Consider the following 14,824-nt stretch of genomic DNA (forward strand, 5'->3'; position numbering starts at 1 on the left):
CAAAAAACCCTAAAGCAAAACCACGCAAAGGGGGCAAAAAAAACCCACCGTGCCGAACTAACGGCACGGCGGTACACCCTTTGCGTCTCAGAGCTTCCAGCAAAACAAAAGACAAGCTGGACAGAAAAAAAGCAACAAAAAAGCAAAAAGCACTTAGCTATACAGAGCGGCAGGTCACAGGAACAATCAGGAGAAGCTCAGATCCAACACTGAAACATTGACAAGGAGCAAGGATAGCAGCATCAGGCGGAGTTAAGTAATGAAGCAGTTAACGAGCTCACCAGAACACCTGAGGGAGGAAGCTCAGAAGCTGCAGTACCACTTGTGACCACAGGAGTGAATTCAGCCACAGAATTCACAACAGTACCCCCCCCTTGAGGAGGGGTCACCGAACCCTCACCAGAGCCCCCAGGCCAACCAGGATGAGCCGCATGAAAGGCACGAACAAGATCGGAAGCATGAACATCAGAGACAAAAACCCAGGAATTATCTTCCTGAGCATAACCCTTCCATTTAACCAGATACTGGAGTTTCCGTCTAGAAACACGAGAATCCAAAATCTTCTCCACAATATACTCCAATTCCCCCTCCACCAAAACCGGGGCAGGAGGCTCAACAGATGGAACCATAGGTGCCACGTATCTCCGCAACAACGACCTATGGAATACATTATGTATGGAAAAGGAGTCTGGGAGGGTCAAACGAAAAGACACAGGATTGAGAACCTCAGAAATCCTATACGGACCAATAAAACGAGGTTTAAATTTAGGAGGGGAAACCTTCATAGGAATATGACGAGAAGATAACCAAACCAGATCCCCAACACGAAGTCGGGGACCCACACGGCGTCTGCGATTAGCGAAAAGTTGAGCTTTCTCCTGGGACAAGATCAAATTGTCCACTACCTGAGTCCAGATCTGCTGCAACCTATCCACCACAGAATCCACACCAGGACAGTCCGAAGACTCAACCTGTCCTGAAGAGAAACGAGGATGGAACCCAGAATTGCAAAAAAATGGAGAAACCAAGGTAGCCGAGCTGGCCCGATTATTAAGGGCGAACTCGGCCAACGGCAAAAAGGACACCCAATCATCCTGGTCTGCAGAAACAAAACATCTCAGATATGTTTCCAAGGTCTGATTGGTTCGTTCGGTCTGGCCATTAGTCTGAGGATGGAAAGCCGAGGAAAAGGATAGGTCAATGCCCATCCTACCACAAAAGGCTCGCCAAAACCTTGAAACAAACTGGGAACCTCTGTCAGAAACAATATTCTCAGGAATGCCATGCAACCGAACCACATGCTGAAAGAACAAAGGTACCAAATAAGAGGAGGAAGGCAATTTAGCCAAGGGCACCAGATGGACCATTTTAGAAAAGCGATCACAGACCACCCAAATGACTGACATCTTTTGAGAAACGGGAAGGTCAGAAATGAAATCCATCGAAATATGTGTCCAAGGCCTCTTTGGGACCGGCAAGGGCAAAAGCAACCCACTGGCACGAGAACAGCAGGGCTTAGCCCTAGCACAAATCCCACAGGACTGCACAAAAGTACGTACATCCCGTGACAGAGATGGCCACCAGAAGGATCTAGCCACTAACTCTCTGGTACCAAAGATTCCAGGATGACCAGCCAACACCGAACAATGAAGTTCAGAGATAAGTTTATTAGTCCACCTATCAGGGATGAACAGTTTCTCTGCTGGACAACGATCAGGTTTATTCGCCTGAAATTTTTGCAGCACCCGCCGCAAATCAGGGGAGATGGCAGACACAATGACTCCTTCCTTGAGGATGCCCGCTGGCTCAGATAAACCCGGAGAGTCGGGCACAAAACTCCTAGACAGAGCATCCGCCTTCACATTTTTAGAGCCCGGAAGGTACGAAATCACAAAGTCGAAGCGGGAAAAAATAACGACCAACGGGCCTGTCTAGGATTCAAGCGCTTGGCAGACTCGAGATAAGTCAAGTTCTTATGATCAGTCAATACCACCACGCGATGCTTAGCTCCTTCAAGCCAATGACGCCACTCCTCGAATGCCCACTTCATGGCCAGCAACTCTCGATTGCCCACATCATAATTACGCTCAGCGGGCGAAAACTTCCTGGAAAAGAAAGCACATGGTTTCATCACTGAGCAATCAGAACCTCTCTGTGACAAAACCGCCCCTGCTCCAATCTCAGAAGCATCAACCTCGACCTGGAACGGAAGAGAAACATCTGGCTGACACAACACAGGGGCAGAACAAAAACGACGCTTCAACTCCTGAAAAGCTTCCACAGCAGCAGAAGACCAATTAACCAAATCCGCACCCTTCTTGGTCAAATCGGTCAATGGTTTGGCAATGCTAGAAAAATTACAGATGAAGCGACGATAAAAATTAGCAAAGCCCAGGAACTTTTGCAGACTTTTCAGAGATGTCGGCTGAATCCAATCCTGGATGGCTTGGACCTTAACTGGATCCATCTCGATAGTAGAAGGGGTAAAGATGAACCCCAAAAATGAAACTTTCTGCACACCGAAGAGACACTTTGATCCCTTCACAAACAAAGAGTTAGCACGCAGGACCTGAAAAACCATTCTGACCTGCTTCACATGAGACTCCCAATCATCTGAGAAGATCAAAATGTCATCCAAGTAAACAATCAGGAATTTATCCAGATACTCACGGAAGATGTCATGCATAAAAGACTGAAACACAGATGGAGCATTGGCAAGTCCGAACGGCATCACTAGATACTCAAAATGACCCTCGGGCGTATTGAATGCAGTTTTCCATTCATCTCCTTGCCTGATTCTCACCAGATTATACGCACCACGAAGATCTATCTTAGTGAACCAACTAGCCCCCTTAATCCGAGCAAACAAGTCAGATAACAATGGCAAGGGATACTGAAATTTAACAGTGATCTTATTAAGAAGGCGGTAATCAATACACGGTCTCAGCGAACCATCCTTCTTGGCTACAAAGAAGAACCCTGCTCCCAGTGGTGAAGACGATGGGCGAATATGTCCCTTCTCCAGGGATTCCTTCACATAACTGCGCATAGCGGCGTGTTCGGGCACGGATAAATTAAATAATCGACCTTTAGGGAATTTACTACCAGGAATCAAATTGATAGCACAATCACAATCCCTATGCGGAGGTAGAGCATCGGACTTGGGCTCTTCAAATACATCCTGATAATCAGACAAGAACTCTGGGACCTCAGAAGGGGTGGATGACGAAATCGACAAAAATGGAACATCACCATGTACCCCCTGACAACCCCAGCTGGATACCGACATGGAATTCCAATCCAATACTGGATTATGGGTTTGTAGCCATGGCAACCCCAACACGACCACATCATGCAGATTATGCAACACCAGAAAGCGAATAACTTCCTGATGTGCAGGAGCCATGCACATGGTCAGCTGGGCCCAGTATTGAGGTTTTTTCTTGGCCAAAGGTGTAGCATCAATTCCTCTCAATGGAATAGGACACCGCAAAGGCTCCAAGAAAAACCCACAACGTTTAGCATAATCCAAATCCATCAGATTCAGGGCAGCGCCCGAATCCACAAACGCCATGACAGAAAACGACGACAAAGAGCATATCAAGGTAATGGACAGAAGGAATTTGGACTGTACAGTACCAATGACGGCAGACCTAGCGGACCGCTTAGTGCGCTTAGGACAATCAGAAATAGCATGAGTGGAATCACCACAGTAGAAACACAGACCATTCAGACGTCTGTATTCCTGCCGTTCAACTCTAGTCATAGTCCTATCGCACTGCATAGGCTCAGGTTTAACCTCAGGCAGTACCGCCAAATGGTGCACAGATTTACGCTCGCGCAAGCGTCGACCGATCTGAATGGCCAAAGACAAAGACTCATTCAAACCAGCAGGCATAGGAAATCCCACCATGACATCCTTAAGAGCCTCAGAGAGACCCTTTCTGAACAAAGCTGCCAGCGCAGATTCATTCCACTGAGTGAGTACTGACCATTTCCTAAATTTCTGACAATATACTTCTATATCATCCTGACCCTGGCACAAAGCCAGCAAATTTTTCTCAGCCTGATCCACTGAATTAGGCTCATCGTACAGCAATCCGAGCGCCAGGAAAAACGCATCGACACTACTCAATGCAGGGTCTCCTGGCGCAAGAGAAAATGCCCAGTCTTGAGGGTCGCCGCGCAAAAAAGAAATAATAATCAAAACCTGTTGAATAGGATTACCAGAAGAATGAGGTTTCAAGGCCAGAAATAGCTTACAATTATTTTTGAAACTTAGAAACTTAGTTCTATCTCCAAAAAACAAATCAGGAATAGGAATTCTTGGTTCTAACATAGATTTCTGATCAATAGTATCTTGAATTTTTTGTACATTTATAACGAGATTATCCATTGAAGAGCACAGACCCTGAATATCCATGTCCACACCTGTGTCCAGAATCACCCAAATGTCTAGGGGAAAAAAAAAAAAAGTGAACACAGATCAGAAAAAAAAAAAAAAATGATGTCAGAACTTTTTCTTTCCCTCTATTGAGAATCATTAGTTGGGCTCCTTGTACTGTTAGGTTTGCTAATGACAGGTGTTATGAAGGCAATCCAGAAACACAGTGTGCTTAGCGATCAGAGCGCACACAGTGATCTGACAAATACCCAAAAATACAAGAACGAGCTCTGAGACGTGGAAACTCTGTAGACTGCACACCTGATCCTATCCTAAACACAACTAAAAGCGGCTGTGGATTGCGCCTAACAACTACCTAGGCAACTCGGCACAGCCTAAGAAACTAGCTAGCCTGAAGATAGAAAAATAGGCGTGACTTGCCCCAGAGAAATTCCCCAAAGGAAAAGGCAGCCCCCCACATATAATGACTGTGAGTAAGATGAAAAGACAAAACGTAGGGATGAAATAGATTCAGCAAAGTGGGGCCCGATATTCTAGGACAGAGCGAGGACAGTAAAGCGAACTTTGCAGTCTACAAAAAACCCTAAAGCAAAACCACGCAAAGGGGGCAAAAAAAACCCACCGTGCCGAACTAACGGCACGGCGGTACACCCTTTGCGTCTCAGAGCTTCCAGCAAAACAAAAGACAAGCTGGACAGAAAAAAAGCAACAAAAAAGCAAAAAGCACTTAGCTATACAGAGCGGCAGGTCACAGGAACAATCAGGAGAAGCTCAGATCCAACACTGAAACATTGACAAGGAGCAAGGATAGCAGCATCAGGCGGAGTTAAGTAATGAAGCAGTTAACGAGCTCACCAGAACACCTGAGGGAGGAAGCTCAGAAGCTGCAGTACCACTTGTGACCACAGGAGTGAATTCAGCCACAGAATTCACAACAGGGGTCATTTACTGTTTTTTTTATTTTGATCACTGGGATAGGTTTTATCACAGTGATCAAAATTCACATTGGAACGAATCTGCCGGCTGGCAGATTCGGCGGGCGCACTGTGCATGCGCCCGCCATTTTGGAACATGGCGGCGCCCAAGAAAGAAGACGGACGGACCCCGGGAGGCTCGGTAAGTGTAAGGGGGGGAGATCAGGGCACGGGGGGGGGGGGGGGGGGGAGGGGTAGATCGGTGTGCGGGGGGGGGTGGATCGGTGTGCAGGGGGGGTTGAACGGTGTGCGGGGGGGTGGATCGGTGTGCGGGGGGGTGGATCGCAGTGCGGGGGGGTGGATCGGAGCACGGGGGGAGCGGACAGGACGGGGGAGCGGAGCACAGGACGGAGGGGAGCGGACCACCGATCGGAGGGCTGGGTGGGCGATCGGTGGGGTGGGGACACAAAAATGTTTCCAGCCATGGCCGATGATATTGCAGCATCGGCCATGGCTGGATTGTAATATTTCACCAGTTTTTTAGGTGAAATATTACAAATCGCTCTGATTGGCAGTTTCACTTTCAACAGCCAATCAGAGCGATCGTAGCCACGGGGGGGTGAAGCCACCCCCCTGGGCTAAACTACCACTCCCCCTGTCCCTGAAGGCCGGGTGAAATTGGAGTTAACCCTTTCACCCGGCCTGCAGGAGCCCAATCCGGCCATGACGCATATGCTGTGTCACAGGTCGGATTGGCACGGGTTTTCATGACGCATACGCTGTCAAAGGTCGGGAAGGGGTTAACAAGTGAAATGCTGCTCAATTGGGTTGAGATCAGGTGACTGACTTGGCCATTTCAGAATATACCACTTCTTTGCTTTAATGAACTCCTGAGTTGCTGTGGCTTTATGTTTTGGGTCATTGTCCATCTGTAGTATGAAACGATGACAGATCAGTTTTGCTGCATTTGGCTGGATCTGAGCACACAGTATGTCTCTGAATACCTCAGAATTCATTCGGCTGCTTCTGTCCTGTGTCACATCATCAATAAACACTAGTGACCCAGTGCCACTGGCAGCCATGCATGCCCAAGCCATCACACTGCCTCCGCCGTGTCTTACAGATGATGTGGTATGCTTTGGATCATGAGCTGTATCACGCCTTCGCCATACTTTTCTCTTTCCATCATTCTGGTAGAGGTTGATCTTGGTTTCATCTGTCCAAAGAATGTTCTTCCAGAACTGTGCTGGCTTTTTTAGATGTTTTTTAGCAAAGTCCAGTCTAGCCTTTTTATTCTTGATGCTTATGAGTGGTTTGCACCGTGCAGTGAACCCTCTGTATTTACTTTCATGCAGTCTTCTCTTTATGGTAGATTTGGATATTGATACGCCGACCTCCTGGAGAGTGTTGTTCACTTGGTTGGCGGGTGTGAAGGGGTTTCTCTTCACCATGGAGATTATCTGCGATCATCCACCACTGTTGTCTTCCGTGTGTGGTCACGTGGGGCCGCCCATTACAATCATGAATATGTGGCTCCACCTCCCATAGGGGTGGAGCCGCATATTCATTACTGTAATTGAGCGGCCCCACGTGACCGCTCATCCAGTAGAAGGTGCGGCCAGGACAGGAAGCAGCGTCAGCCAGCGAGGGAGCCGGGTGAGGGGGTGGGAGGGGGTGGGCACATGGAGCTTTATTTTAAACACGATTATTCATATCTTCTCTACAGCAAACGCTGCTGCAGGGAAGATATGAATCGCGGCTTTGGCACCAGATGCAGGGGACAGCGCTAAACTTTAGCGCTGTCTCCTGCACGGTGCGTGTGGTACCCAGTGGGCACACGGGCGGCACACGTGTGCCACACTGACACGGATAATTTCGGTACCGATTTTTCCGGTACCGGAATTATCTGGACGTGTGAGACTGCCCCTATAGTATTTGATAAGTGCTGCCCAGCTGCTCTAAAGGTGGCCATACACATTAGATTGTCGGCAGCACCACAATCTGTTCAAGGAGTCCTGGCCTTCTGCGCTGGCAGATGTCAGAAGGAAGTAATCATTATGTATGGCCCACTCTATTTTCAAGTATAGAAGTTTGTGGTGAGACAACCCCTATGAAGAGCGCTTCTGCTCCTTCATTCCCGGCGTCCTGGTAGTCTGACCAGCTCTGATCAGATAGTAAATGGATATACTGGAGAGAATCTTTTACAACTTCTTTGGAGTAACATTTTCTTTTTGGTGATGGGAACATTAGCTCACAAAATGCCTGTCGTGTTCCCTATTATTTTCTTTTTTTCAAATGACATAGAATAATTTCTGTTGATTTTTAGATTCAATGTAAGGAAAGTCTGCCCGTTGTCGTAGATGATAGCACACCGGAGGTAAGATTGGAATGGTTTGCTTGCTTTATTACTTCTAATTATTATTCCTTGCCATCTGGACTGTATAACTGCTACATTCTTTCCCTAGAAAAAAGTGACCATGAATAATACTACAATTTGTCCTTCTAAAGAGGCAAGTATTCGAGAACAAGTGTGTAAGTGTACTCATTTTATTCACTCCTTGGCATCAGGTCGTTCCTGTTATTCTTACTAGAAATGTATGAATATATTGATAACTGTGTTGTTGATCCGATTGCTGTCAGTAAAAAAAAAAAAAACACAGACCACACTTGGAACAATGTTATTTAATGGGGCAGTGCAGATTAATGCTTTGGTTTGTTTTGTTTTGTTTTAAAACCCCTTCATGACCTTGGGATTTTCAGTTTTTCCATGTTCATTTTTCACTTCCCTCCTTCCCAGAGCAATAACTTTATTTTTCCATCAATATGGCCATGTGAGGGCTTATTTTTTGCGAAACAAGCAGTACTTTTGAATGACATCATGGGTTTTACCATGTCATGTACTAGAAAACGGGAGAAAAATTCCAAGTGCGGTGAAATTGCAAAAAAAAAAGTGCAATCCCACACTTGTTTTTTGTTTGGCTTTTTTGCTAGGTTCTCTAAATGCTCAAACTGACCTGCCATTATGATTCTCCAGGTCATTACGAGTTCATAGACACCTAACATGTCTAGGTTCTCTTTTATCTAAGTGGTGAAAAAAATTTCCAAACTTTGCAAAAAAAAATTGTGCCATTTTCCAATACCTGTAGCGTCTCCATTTTTCATGATCTGGGGTTGGTTGAGGGCTTATTTTTTGTGTTCCAAACTGTCGTTTTTATTGATACCACTTTTGTGCAGATACATTCTTTTGATCGCCCGTTATGCCATTATGGCATTTCAAATTTTTTTCTCGCTACGCCTTTTAGCGATCAGGTTAACCCTTTTTTAATTTTTTTTATTGATCGGGTGATTCTGAACGCGGCGATACTAAATTATGTGTAGGTTTGATTTTTAAAAAAAAATTTTTATTTTATTTTGAATGGGGCGAAAGGGGGGTGATTTTAAACTTTTAGGCTAAGTGCACACGTTCAGGAATTCATGCAGAAAATTCCTGTGAAAAACCGGACATTTTCTGCATGAAATCCGGAAGAAATCCGCATGCGTTTTTTGCCGCGGTTTTGCCGCGTTTTTTACGCGGTTTTTCCGCGGTTTTTTCCGGACACTTCCCAATGCATTTTGCAGTGGGAAATCCGCATAAAAAACGCAAAAAGAATGAGCATGTCCGGATTTTGTGCCTGATGCGTTTTTTATGCGGAAAAAAAGCATCATATGCACAAAACATGCGGAATTCATTCTAAATGATGGGATGCTTCTTGTATGCGGTTTTTTTGCGGTTTTATAGCGTTTTTATCGGGAAAAACCGTGAAAAAACCGCGAAAAAACCGGAACGTGTGAACGCAGCCTTATATAGTTTGTTTTTCCACATTTTTTTTTAACTTTTGCCATGCCTCAATAGCCTCCATAGGAGGCTAGAAGCTGGCCCAACTGTATCGGCTCAGCTACATGGGAGCAATCATCAGATCAATCCTATGTAGCTGAATTCCTGCATTGCTATGAGCGCCGACCACAGGGTGGCGCTCATAGCAATCCGGCATCAGCAACCATAGAGGTTCCAAGGACCTCTATGGTTACTATGCAGACGCATCGCTGACCCCCGATCATGTGACTGGTGTCGGCGATGCGCTCATTTCCGGCCCAATGGCCGGAAGCGCCGGTTAAATGCCGCTGTCAGCGTTTGACAGCGGCATTTAACTAGTTAATAGCGGCGGGTGGATCGCGATTCCACCCGTCGCTTTGCGGGCACATGTCAGCTGTTCAAAACGGCTGAATAAGAAAAAGATGGGGGAGCACCAATATCCTATATAAATAAATGACCATGAAGGGGTGCAATACCTAGTCTATACGTCACAACATGTCAAACCAAGAAAAAGATATGGTATGCACAACCACAAAAAAGTGAGAAAAGCGTGTGTGTGTGTGTGTATATATATATATATATATATATATATATATATATATATATATATATATATATATATATATATATATATATATATATATATATATATATATATATCTCAAGACACCTTTATTACACCCCAAAAAACACATTTAAAAACATTTAAAACATGATATCCATGTTTACATGATGCTGTTCGCATATTGATGGGACTTCTACTTTCTTTGGGGTATGGTGTATGTATAGATTTGGATATCATGTTTTAAATGTTTTTAAATGTGTTTTTTGAGGTGTAATAAAGGTGTCTTGATACATTTATATATATACGCTTTTCTCACTTTTTTGTGGTTGTGCATACCATATGAGTTTATCTTTTTCTTGGTTTGACCTGTTCAAAACAGCTGACATGTCCCGGCTTTGATGCGGGCTCACCGCCGGAGCCCGCATCAAAGCGGGGGTTCTGACCTCGGACGTACTATCCCGTCCGAGGTCAGAAAGTGGTTAAATGGACCAAATCTGCGTGTGAAATAATTGGTAGCATGTACTAGTTTCTTTAGTAAATCGGATTAGACTCACATTCAAATGTATCGGTGTGCAAAAAACAAAATCAAATGCCATACGGAGGCACAGTCTAGCATCCGACACATCAGAACCTGTCCATTTAGCTCAGTATTTCCCAAACTCCAATCCTCCCGGACCCCCACAGGTGATTTTTTTCAGGATTTCCATACTGCTGCACAAGTGAGAGAACTCCTGGTACTTCCATCACCTGTGCAATACTAAGGAAATCCTGAAAACATGACCTGTTGGGGTCCGGAAGGACTGGAGTTTGGGAAACACTGATTTAGCTGATGTTGGAGAATGACAGAAGTGTTTTAAATGGAACCTGTCAGCAAGATTCTGCACAGTAACCTACAGACAGTGTCAGGTCAGTGCCGTTATACTGATTACAATGATATCTTGGTTGATGGAATCCATCTTGTGGTGGTTGTTTAATCTTTATTTCCAGTTTTGAGTTAATGATATGCTCGTGTTTCGGGGAGGCCTGTGAGGGGTCTTCATGTGGTCCTCTGATTAGCTATTCATAATTAAGACTGCTGACAGGTAACTGAGGGATCAGTGCCCCCTATTTTACTTTTTTTTCTTTTATTTATATTGAAAAAAAAATCCCTTTTTGCAGGCAGGCGATGTCAGTGGCGCCTGCGCTGCAGCATGATCACATCTATGTGTACTTAATTCTGTTCTTCGGTATCCGTAAATTTGTTAAAAAAAAAAAAAAAAATCAGTTTGAAAATTATGCTGGCTGTGCCTGCGCAGTAGCATCTATTGGACCACCAATAAGGGGGCGCCATCTTGCTAGAGAAGAATGGCAATCAGATAGATGGTACTGCGCAGATGCTGGTGGCGCTATCTTGCAGGTGGCAGTGTTGTTTTTTTATTTTTTTTATCGCTTTCAAGATCGTACCGCCTGCGCAGTAGCATCTTATCAGATCAATAGCTGATTTTTTTTGGGTTAAGTGTCACTGGATGCCCTGCTGATTTATATACAACGAATATTTTCCTTGAAAACTTTATTTCTCCTACGCCTCATTGGGGGACACAGGACCATGGGTGTTATGCTGCTGCCACTAGGAGGACACTAAGTGAATACAGAAAAAATTAACTCCTCCTCTGCAGTATACACCCTCTCTCTGGCTAAGATTAAACTAGTTCTTGCTTAGTGTCTGTGGGAGGCACTTGGGTCTGGTTTTTCAGACCCCAATGTTCTTATTTTATTTTTACTTTCCTGTAAATTTTTATTTTTTAATTAACGGAGTGAAGGGGGCGACCGATTCCTTACAAGGATCCGTTCTCCCCCGAACCATCAACAGGCGAGAACGTAGAGTATACCCTCTCCTGCGACGACTGGGGCACACCTAAACTCCCTTGTGGCGACTGTTCCTTCATGGTCCCTATCTCCCCACCCCTGAAAGACGGCGAGCACATGTAGGTTTCCCCCTTCATGTTCCTCTCCAGGGCCGAGAAACAACACAGCTGGATGCACAGAGGCCCCCACCTAACGGCATTACAACAGCCCCACAATCGCTGGTGGACGGAGGGTCCTCTCCATCCCCCGCTATAGGGAGGATGGATTGAGCTCATAGCCTCAGGATTACAAAGGCGTACATCAGTGGCAGTGGCCTCCTTGAGTATGAGCCCCCTGCACTTCACTGCGAAGGATGGTGCGGGTCCTGGTCCCTGGGGAGAGGAGCCGCTGGCTTAATGCCAGCGGCGGTCATCCGGTGATTCATCGCGGCCCCTTCCTTATCAGCCGGCACGCATTGCCGGCAGGCCCCAAAAATGTACTCCCCGGCTTTTAACCGGACTGGGCCTCAGTTAACATGGCGCTGCCCACCACCGGAGCTCCGCCCACGTTCCTGGCACTTCTCGTCCTGAACGAGAGGCGCTGCTTATAGTCTCGGGGGCTATGTTCCTCCGGCATGTAAGGTGGGATCACGCTGACTGACAGCCTCTCAACGCGACAGGACCGCTGAACATCCTTCTGCGGTCTCCAGACACCGATTCCTTCCCTGGGGACACAGACACAGGACCCTGGGTAAGCTGCTTCAGCCTCTGGAAGAAAGCTTAACCCCTTCTCTGCACCTCTAGCGCACACTCTGCTTCTAACTCTAAGAGACACACTATGTCTCAATCTAAGGAGACCAAACGGGTTAATAAAAAAGCACTGTTTTTTTTTTTACCTCATGTGCCACTTGCAATACTACTTTGCCACGTGCCCACAGTACTCCTTTATGCTCGAATTGTGACCCGGCCTGTGTGCAGCCGCCAATGTCGCCACTGACTCTGCTGAGCCTAGCCCTCCTAAGTGGGTCGCTTCCCTGGCCAAGGCAATAGGCTCTCTCTGGGGTCCCTGCATAAGTCAGAACGCCCCTCTGCCGACCGCGTACGGAACCGTCCACCTACAGGGGGCGTACTCAGTCACGGGGGGCTCAGGGTTCCAGGAAAAAGGACCCATGTCGAGTCCCTCGATCACGCTCGTGCTTCGGCATCTGCGAGCTCAATTTCTCGCTCCCCTTCTCCTGAGGGTCGCAGCGCACATGACTCTGAATACGAGTCTGATGCGTCTTTAATCCAGTGCTCCTCGACCTGTCAAGAGACGCTTGATTTCCCTCATTGAGGCGGTCAGGTGGACAAGGAATCCATATCCACTCTGGAACACGTGGTGTCTTTTAAGAAGACTAAAACGCGTCCAAAAAATATTTGCTAATCATCCTGAGTTTAAGGACATTGTCCAGAAACACAGGGACCACCCAGATAAACGGTTCAGGGGTCAAAAACCTATTGAGTCCAAATATCCTTTTGCTCTGGATCTAATGAAGGATTTTTCTGCACTCTCCTTCAGTGGATTCTGCTGTATAGTGTCTCGCATCCAAAACACTCTTATCTTTGTCCGACGGTTCTTCAGTCAAAAACCCTGCTGACCGTAAAATTGACTACCTGGCTCGCTCAGTCTTTGAGGCTTCAGGAGCAGCACTCTTCCCATCCTTCGCCGCGACTTGGGTAGCCAAAGCAATGGTCGCTTGGACAGAGGTGCTAACAACCATTCACGATAGCAATCTTCCCCAGGAGGCGGCCAAACTCGCTAGCCAGATAGCTCAAGCCGGGGACTTCATAGCTAATGCCTCTATAGATGCGGCCAATTGCGCTGCACAGGCAGCCGCAAACACAGTCTCCATCAGAAGGGCCCTGTGGCTCAGAGATTGGCGAGCAGATTCTGCTTCCAAAAAATCGTTGACCTCTGTCTTACCAAGCTGGTCGATTTTTATTTGGAGAAAAACTAGACCAAATTATTTCTGACGCTACTGGAGGAAAGAGTAAATTTCTTCCTCAGCAAAGACCTGCCTGGCTTTTTGGAATCGACAACGGCCTCGGTTCCGGCTCTTCCGCAACAACTTCAGTTGGTCACAACCTTCTCTTCGGGTTCAGGACGAGCTCTGCTTGGAGTCTGAGGTTTCCAGGTCTCATACAGACCTAACCGTACCTGGAAACCCAGACCGAGGTCATCTGGCTCTGAGATCCAGAACCCTTAGACCTTCTACACAATGACTCGTCGCAACATCCGGCGGACACCGACAAAGTAGACCGCACATGGAGTACTGTGTCCAGTTTTGGGCACCGGTGCTCAGGAAGGATATAATGGAACTAGAGAGAGTACAAAGGAGGGCAACAAAATTAATAAAGGGGATGGGAGAACTACAATACCCAGATAGATTAGCGAAATTAGGATTATTTAGTCTAGAAAAAAGACGACTGAGGGGCGATCTAATAACCATGTATAAGTATATAAGGGGACAATACAAATATCTCGCTGAGGATCTGTTTATACCAAGGAAGGTGACGGGCACAAGGGGGCATTCTTTGCGTCTGGAGGAGAGAAGGTTTTTCCACCAACATAGAAGAGGATTCTTTACTGTTAGGGCAGTGAGAATCTGGAATTGCTTGCCTGAGGAGGTGGTGATGGCGAATTCAGTCGAGGGGTTCAAGAGAGGCCTGGATGTCTTCCTGGAGCAGAACAATATTGTATCATACAATTAGGTTCTGTAGAAGGACGTAGATCTGGGGATTTATTATGATGGAATATAGGCTGAACTGGATGGACAAATGTCTTTTTTCGGCCTTACTAACTATGTTACTATGTAAAGTAGGCGGTCGCTTACTTTTGTTCCGTGAAGCCTGGCTCTCGGTCGTTCACGACGAGTGGGTCAGAGAGCTGGTGTCCTCCATATACAAAATCGAGTTTTCTTCCCCTCCCCCATCACGTTTTTTCCAGTCTTCTCCTCCCAAAACAAGGACATCAGCTTTTCTTCAGGCCATACAGGCGCTACGAAGGGACGGAGTCATTATTCTGGTCCCCCAGGACCAAAGGTTCAGAAGGTTTTACTCGAACCTATTTGTGGTTCCAAAGATGGACGGATCACTGCAACTCATACCAGACCTAAAGCTGTTAAACAACTTTGTCAAGGTTCAATGCTTCAGAATTCACTCTCTCCGTTCTGTTGTCGCTAGACATCAAGGATGCTTACCTTCACATCCCAATTTTTTCCTATC

At 46.3% G+C, this 14,824-nt stretch overlaps 1 protein-coding gene across 2 annotated transcripts in view; it reads left to right on the forward strand.

The window, feature by feature from the left end:
- The window catches only part of TMEM87A (transmembrane protein 87A), a 142,286-nt gene that overhangs the window by 63,638 nt on the left and 63,824 nt on the right, over window positions 1–14,824 (forward strand). For both annotated transcript variants that reach the window (XM_069730597.1, XM_069730605.1), the window contains exons 5-6: window positions 7,646–7,696; window positions 7,785–7,829. In XM_069730597.1, the coding sequence (XP_069586698.1) occupies window positions 7,646–7,696; window positions 7,785–7,829 (96 nt within the window). The remainder of the gene's footprint in view (window positions 1–7,645; window positions 7,697–7,784; window positions 7,830–14,824) is intronic.

This window comes from Ranitomeya imitator, chromosome 1 (genome assembly GCF_032444005.1).
Source record: "Ranitomeya imitator isolate aRanImi1 chromosome 1, aRanImi1.pri, whole genome shotgun sequence".
Lineage (NCBI taxonomy): Eukaryota > Metazoa > Chordata > Amphibia > Anura > Dendrobatidae > Ranitomeya > Ranitomeya imitator.